Below are 8,099 nucleotides of genomic sequence, written 5' to 3'. Positions count from 1 at the left end.
AAGAAATGCAAGTTTCCCAATACTTTTGGCCAGGGTGTCTGGAACAGAATATGATCAGGAATCCACTAAAATGTGTTGGACAGGGGGAAAGTACATGTAACCAAATAACATTTTGAATTTATCCCTCCACCCTGAGTACATTTAAAAAAAAATGTTTTAGGGAATATATATATATATAAATTGTTGTTTTAAATATTTTAAGTGTTTTAACTGTTACTTTGGGGAGAAGTGGGAATCGGAATCCAGGGTGTCTGGACATATCACAGGATGAATGGTCCTTTGGGGACTTATTGTTTTGCCAAATAACATCTTGCATATCCCTCCACATTGAGTACTTTTGAAATAAAATTTGTTTTAGGCACAAAATCTTCTAAAGCCTCACTCAAAAATCAAGTAATTTGATGAAAAATAAATAATTATCTTTCAAAATACATCATAAATGTATTTTTTTGCTGTTGTTTTAAGTATTTTAAGTGTTTTAACTGCTACTTTTGGTTACCATCCAACATCCTGACTTTACTAACAAACATTTACTAACAGTTACTCCTTGAAAAAGAATATAGTTTTTTTTCTGTTGTTTCAGAACAGTGAATGAATGAATGAGCAAGTTTCCCAGTATTTTTGTCTCTGTATCTGTAAAATATCTGTTTGTAAACAAAAGAGTTCAGCCCTGGGTGTTCATTATCAACGGAGACTTGCTTTCAGCGGGATTTTCAAACAAAAAGTGTCCCATTACTTTTGGCCATGGTGTCTGCACGTATAGAGTAAACAGAATGGCACAGACTTGAATGTATCGACTTGCCGAGTGACCCGTATGTACGGACGCCCCCTGCCGTCCAGGCCAGCCCCCTCCCCCTTACAGCGCATGTCTCTTTAAAATGTAAAGCAACGCCCAGATCACGTGACCGCGCCCTCGGCCAATGCCCGAGCTCCGAACGCCAAATCTGGTTTAAACCGGTTTCTATCTTATATTTCAATATAAAAACTAAATAAACATTGGGCCGTTATTGTATTGAAGCTTTGTGTGGAGAGCAGCGCGGTGCAGAGCCTTGCCGAGGAAAAACAACAAACCTACATTTCCCTCTTTTTTTACACGGTTTTTCAAGCGCCAAGATGCCCAAAAGAAAGGTAAGAATGGCGCGCATGCCTTATTAATACGATTATTTGCGCATTTTTGCAGAAACGCGCCCTTTTTCGCTCGTTTTTTCGCCTAAAACGCGTTTATTCGGGTGTTTATTTGTCCGATGTCTCCAGACAAAGCTGCTGTCAGCCCCGCTGTCATCCTGTGACGTTGTATTGGGCGAAAAAAACGCGTACCGGCTCATAAATGTCGTAGTTTTGCACGAATTACAGTGTTTTTCAAAGGGATAATGGCGCTAAAATTGAGAAAACGCTTTTTAAAAGCCTGTAGAGCTGAGAATGTGAGGTTTTATCTTCGTTAATTCCTTGGACGTCGAGTGTTTGCTTGGAGCTAGCCCATTTTTTTGGCGCTGCTGGGAGGGATTTTACGGATTTAATCAAATATAAATAAGATTAAAATTCAAATAAAGCCACTTACGATGGATAACTTAGAGCAAAAGGCGAATTTTGCATGTTTAAATAAGTTAAATAGTGGGATTTTTTAACATGTTGGCTTCTGTGAGTCGCAAGGGAGGGAAAAATGGTTGCTGCGTTGTGGTTTTAATGTTGTAGCTTAACCTAGTTGAGAAGCTAGGTTAAACCTATTATTGTGATATTATTGTGTTTTACTACATTTTCTATTATTTTAACTCAAATATTCGTGCTTTATATTTTTTATTTGCGCAAAAAAATAAAGCTTGCAGTGTTTATTGTTTAAAAATATGCCTATTTAATATTTAAAAATACTATAAAAATACTAATATAAGCCTAAAAATGCGTTTATATTTTTTCTAATACGTTAATCCGTTTAAATGCCGTAGTGCAACGGTTTTTAACGGCGTTTTTCGAATTCAATTTTGAAAAATTGTGACCGTTTAATCCTGTGGCGCGAGCTGTGCTGCTGCTGGACTCGAGGGCGAGAGGAAGCAGCAGCGAGGCGTCGCGCGCCCTAGAATTTGAATTTGAATTAGCGCGGGAAACCGAGGCGCTAGAGCTGAGGAGAAAACAACAAGCTAAAGCTAAAATACGCGCCAAAACAGATGCACAAGGAGTTTAAATAGATAGATAAATGTTTAAAACACTCTGATTTTTGTGCAAATATTATTTAATATAATTTAAGATATATTATTATATATCATTTGGTTTGTATGCATTGTGTTGATTTGAAAGATGCACTTTCAGCCCTTAACGTCTCTGCCCTTTTGTTTATCCACAGGCTGACGGAGAGAAGGCTGCCAAAGGCAAGGAGGAGGTTAGTGTTGAAAATAAAAAGTTTATCAAAGTTTTTTTTTTAATTAAACTAAATAAAAGATAAGCCAAGAAATATTCTTTTTTTTCCAAAAGCAGAATTTAATTTGAATTATTTTATGACCTCTCCATTGTGCATTAATGTGATTAGTGCTTTGATTCTAAATGTTTTCTCCTTTTTTTCTTTTTCAGCCAACTAGACGCTCCGCAAGGCTGTCTGCTGTATGTTATTGCACTTTTTTATTATATTTTAAGGAACATAATTCTCTTTTTATCGATTTAGCATTTTAAGATTGTATAAGCAACGTGTTTTAAGTTTTTGATCATTTATTTAATGTTTATGTCTTCTGTTTTTATTTATAGAGACCAGCCCCTCCTAAACCCGCCCCAAAGCCGAAAAAAGCTGCCCCCAAGGTATTAACAAAGAAACGTAGTAATTTAACATGATTTTATTAAAATTATTGTTAATATATGTACACACATAGATAAGTATCATACATTTTGTATTTAAATTTGTATATGTTTATGTACACTTTATAAATGCACATTTATACCTACTACATGAGTCCTATGTAATTTATAATGTAGCTTGTAATGAAATAACAATAATAGGTTAATAATATTGTATTACATGTGACAGTTGTATTGTAATTATTTATGTTTTAAGTGTTAGCCAAACTGATGTAGGAGCAGATAATGGGTTATGTATGTTGATAAATATACTAAAGTGTTATTATGAAATAATAAAAATGTGTATTTATTGAATTTGCAGAAGGCAGCCAAAGGGAAGAAGGCCAACCCTGCTGAAAATGGAGACGCCAAGGCAGACCAGGTATCCTGAAGACACCTGGCTACACTGCAGACTTTACAGCATAAATGTACTCTTCTAGGATTTTATAGCATTTTACACCCTAGTGCATGCTATATCTACTGACAATATGCTAAAAATGTTCTTAAATCGTAAATTTGCTATAAAGTGATGTGTTAATAATAAAAAGTTATATAAATAATGTTGTAATTGTATTTGGGAGCAGTAATCATTAATTATGTTAGATTTTTTATTAAATTTGGCCCCGATAACATGTTATCTGTATTTACACTAGCATTTACACATTATAATTTAAAAATATATATCCATTGGTGGGTATTTGTGTACTGATACTTTCTTTCTCTTTTTCTTTTTTCTTCCCTTTAGGCGCAAAAGGTTGAAGCTGCAGCAGACGCCAAATGAGAAGCGATTGAATTGTTTAATTCTTCTGTGTACTTGGTGACTGTACAGTTTGAAATAACTATTTTTTACCAAGTTTTATATTAAGAATATCGTTTATAGTTTAATTGTTGTTTGCTTTCATATCCATTTATGCCCCATCATTAATGAAGCCGCCCACCTTGCCAAAATGGCTGAATTGGTTTTTACACCCATGAATGTTTTGGTATTTTATTACATTTTGGGTTTTTAAAATATATTTTAAACACCAAACATTCTCATAAGGCAGCTATAGTGTGTTTTTAAAATGGTATGGGAAAGAGTTTTTTCCATTTTTTTTTCTTTTTTAATTTTCATTTTCCTTTTTTATTTGTGTACTTAACAATACTGTATTTTACTTTTTTTCATTATGTTCTTATTAACACAGTTAAAAACAAAATGACTAAATTGTGAGTAGGAAAATCAACCATGATTAATTAAATTTGCAGGATGAAATTAACGAGTTTCTTCAAACTGTTAAAATGTCGTTTTTATTAAGTTATACGCTCCAATATTGGAAGGATGTTTTGTGACTCCTAAAATTACTTGTTCTGAATGGTTTTGAATAAAATAAAAATTTCAAAAGAATATCCCCTTTATTCAGCATTCCTGTTATTTTTATAGTGTATTAGTTCAGTGAAAAATTAATATGCACGTTTTAGTGTTTAAATGGGTCTAATTACGCTCCTGAACCACTGGACAATGAGCCAGTTTCTGATCAGCTAGTGCAGGATAACATTTTTGGGTTTTAATAATATAATATTCCATAAATATACTATAAAGAATCCTTTTCAGATCCATTTTATGCCAATTATATAGTTTTAATGTTACAGAACAGTAAATATTAAATTATTAAGTATATTTAGACATCGGAATGATAAACAACTAAGCAGTAAATAAAATTAAATAAAAACTTAAAAATTGGCATATGTTCTTATTCACATCAATAGGCTTTTCTTGCTAATAAATTTAATGGGTAAAATGTTAAAGTTAAAATGTAAATATATTGTAAGACAAGTCTATCATGAGACACTGCTTCTGGAATTATTTTCATGTGCAATATATATATATATATATATATATATATATATATATATATATTACAGTATAAATAATACCATGATGTAATATGTAGTAATATTAATAATGCACCAAGTGTCTCCAATATTCGACAAATGATTCTGGGCAGGTAAAAAGATTATAAAAATTAAATTTGACTTTGCAATCCAGGCAGTGTGAATCCCAGCTAGCAAAGAACGTTTTCAGAATGTTCAGCAATATTTGGTAAAGGTTCCAGGAAGGATATCCTATAATGCTACTGTAATACTGTTTCAAGAATTTTGTGAAAATATGTTTGCATTACAACTAATAATATTTAATAAATGAGTCATAACATGTTTCCAAACTTATATTTTAAAAGCATTTATTTGAAAAAGTTCTTAAATAAAGGGAAATGGCAAACAAGTATGAAAAACACATTCATTGCATATTCAGTTGTGAGAATAGGCCCAAACAAAGAAACTTAAAAACAAGAGAAAGTTGGTTGACATTTTGCAATAGGAATCACAATCAACAGCACTCACAACATTGTTAAATGGTTGATCAATGTCTTACAACTTAATGGCTCAACTAATTATTAATCGACAGTAGTTAAGACATTACTAAACTGTAATGTATAAGAATGTTGTATGTAGTAATTAATTAATTAATAATATCTTAACTAGTGTCAATTAATTAGAGTCAAATAATGTATCCTTATTGAAAAGTGTTACCAAAAATGTACTAAAACATATTGAATTTGTAGGATCCATAAAGTTCAAGTAATGTTCTACTTACCAAAAATGTCTACCTTGGATTCTGCAGATCTGCACATTACGATAAGAATGCTAAAACAATGTATCATTCAGATGTAATGAAGAATTATCTCTGTTAACCCTTGTGTGGTGTTCATATTTTTGTTACTCGTTTACTTTGTTACTTGTATTTAATTCAGCAAAATTAAGCAATTGTACATTAAAATGCTTTACACATGCTCGCTTCACCTAAACTGCAAGCAATATAAACAGCTTACATGGTTAATATTTACCCTTTACCTTTCTTATGTTACATTTCTTTCAAAAAGTGCTACTCTTTTTTTATTAGTTTTTTAATAAAATGTAAAAGAAAATGAATTTAACTCAAGATATGAGTAGAAAATTTGTTTAGTTTCAAATTTACAAATGAAGCAATGTCTATTAGATCTTGGCCAAACATACTGTATGTAATATAAATGTGAGGGGTGGGGGGGGGGGGTGTACAGTGTGTGTTTATCGAAAATATGTTTTGATATATGTTTTTCACAAAAAATGAGCCAATGCCAATGAGTTTAAGTTAGAAAAAATATTTTTTTAGTATCATTTGATGAAAAATGAAAACGGGTCCCACAGACCCGAACACCACACAAGGGTTAAAGGGATGTGCGATTATGAAGAACCTTCCAGGCTGATTTAATGTTAAAGGTTCTTTTACCATAGATCTACAAAAACGGTTCGGTGGACAACCAAAAGGGGTTCTCCTGTGGCATTTCTATGTATTTCTATTTATTTTTTAGAGTGTAGATCAATAACACTTGCTTTTATACGGTATATTTGAGCATATTATTTTACTTGTCTCATGTTCTGTAATCATCTGCATCATTTTTGGAGAGAAACAGTAAGGCATGGGCTTATTTACTGTATTTATATGATCTTGTCACATAAGCATATTAAAACATAAAAAGACATAAAACTTTTGGATTGGGCTCGAAATGAAAAGTGTAGAATTTACAACGAGCTTCATGCAAGATATTATCAACTAAAGCCCTATCTGGACGGGATTAGTTTCTCTGGGGGGCGTCTGTGAGAAATATTTCACACTTCTACTCAGTGGTAAAACTCCTGCATCCGGACTGTAATTGAAAAAAAAACATGAGGATCAGTGAGTTTTTAGGCTTTTCTCGGTCATGTGACATTGAGTTCAGTAGCTCCTCCATTTCCACTCGCTGTTGTGTTTGCGTGGATCTCTGGAAACCTGCTCCCAAAGTGTAATTACGATGTGCGGCAGTGGACAAATCGCTATTTTATTAAACACGAGGTGATAAAACTCAGAGATGTGCGTCCGGACAGGACTAAAATTACCGGAGGACCACGAGGTTCAGCGATAAACAGTAGATAATTCAGCCTGTTATTTTTTTTAGAGGATGTCTGAGAAAAACACATACATGGTCGAATAAAATCACAAAGGATAAAACCCCCCCATAAAAGAGAAGATTACCCCAAGACCCCCTGAGACACTAATCCCATCCAGATAGGGCTTAAGATTCCCATTCACCAAACACATCTACATCGTTTTTACAAAGATTATTACATTCAGCACTGTTTTTATATTTGACATTCAATTACCTTACAAAGCTATGCGAACCATCATTATAAGCACAAGGTGCCTTCATATCTATGTTACCTTCTGGCTCCTTCCCTATAGTTGATATAGAGTCAATTTGATCACATAATCTGATCTGAAACATTTTCTATTCTTCTTAAATCCAATCAGAACTATGTATACCTCTTTACTTTCCTCTGAATTGATAAGAGCTCACCTGTTCAGCCTGACACTGATGAAAGATCGAACATCAGGCTCTTCTGTTACCCACTTTAGACCAGGTGCCCATTATCCCGTTTTTGCTACTTGTCTTGGACTAGTAGCCTATTTTTTATTACCATTTACGCTAAAGTTTACATGGACCCTAACCATAACCATATGAGTACATCTGAGCATAACAACAGTTATATGTGATGGTAAAGTGAGTTTTTCTTTCTTTATCAATAATGCATAGTTAGTACCAGACCAACTGTCGAAGGCTTCTTTCTCTAGTTTCTATAAAGCTGCTTTGTGACAATGGGAATCAGTTGTAAACTTTATTATACAGGGGCCCCAAGTGGTCCAGCTGATCTGATTACAACAACCTAACTAACTAACTAAAAGAAGAGAGCCAGAAGGTAACATAGACATGAACGTAGCCTGGTCTTATAATGATCAATCCCGTTGTTGTGGTTCCACTATGATCAGAGTAGAGCTGGTTTGAATCCCAGTTCAAGCTGCTTCTCCATCAGCAGCTGGAGTCTGAGAGAGTTGTACACAGTTGGTCATGCTCTCATTGGGTGGGTAGGTGGCACTCATGATCCCCACCCACATCACTTATAGTGATTTGTGGGTCAGCACAGGCATCTGTAAGCTGATGTGTCAGAGCTGGGGATGCTTGGCTACTCAGTGATGCTGCATTAGTGGAAGTTTGAATAGAGGCGGAGTCTGATTTCTCATTTGTTGGAGTGTACAAGTCTTCACTCTTCTTGCCATTACTACACTGTAAGCCCGAATAAGTTGAATTTACTTAAAAAAATTGAGGAAACCGGTTGCCTTAAAAAAGTTAAGTAATGTGTAATAAAAAACCCATAACTTAAAACATCAAGTT

The 8,099-nt window shown here is 33.8% G+C and overlaps 1 protein-coding gene across 1 annotated transcript; it reads left to right on the top strand.

The window, feature by feature from the left end:
• Positions 1-969: 969 nt before the first annotated feature.
• On the top strand, positions 970-4,201 carry hmgn2 (high mobility group nucleosomal binding domain 2). The gene is made up of 6 exons (XM_007236248.4): positions 970-1,128; positions 2,336-2,371; positions 2,560-2,589; positions 2,731-2,781; positions 3,140-3,199; positions 3,563-4,201. The coding sequence occupies exons 1-6, from the start codon at positions 1,114-1,116 to the stop codon at positions 3,596-3,598; spliced, it is 228 nt and encodes a 75-aa protein (XP_007236310.3). The 5' UTR covers positions 970-1,113; the 3' UTR covers positions 3,599-4,201.
• Positions 4,202-8,099: the final 3,898 nt, after the last annotated feature.

Source organism: Astyanax mexicanus, chromosome 1, assembly GCF_023375975.1.
Source record: "Astyanax mexicanus isolate ESR-SI-001 chromosome 1, AstMex3_surface, whole genome shotgun sequence".
In the NCBI taxonomy this organism is placed as follows: Eukaryota; Metazoa; Chordata; class Actinopteri; order Characiformes; family Acestrorhamphidae; genus Astyanax; species Astyanax mexicanus.
Note: the sequence above shows the minus strand (reverse complement) of the source record. Positions and strands in the feature narration are given on the sequence as shown.

Coding starts and splice junctions, on each gene's coding strand:
- hmgn2 (XM_007236248.4), top strand. Junction 2,782..3,139: donor CGAAAAAAGCTGCCCCCAAG/GTATTAACAAAG, acceptor TTGAATTTGCAG/AAGGCAGCCAAAGGGAAGAA. Junction 3,200..3,562: donor GAGACGCCAAGGCAGACCAG/GTATCCTGAAGA, acceptor TCTTCCCTTTAG/GCGCAAAAGGTTGAAGCTGC.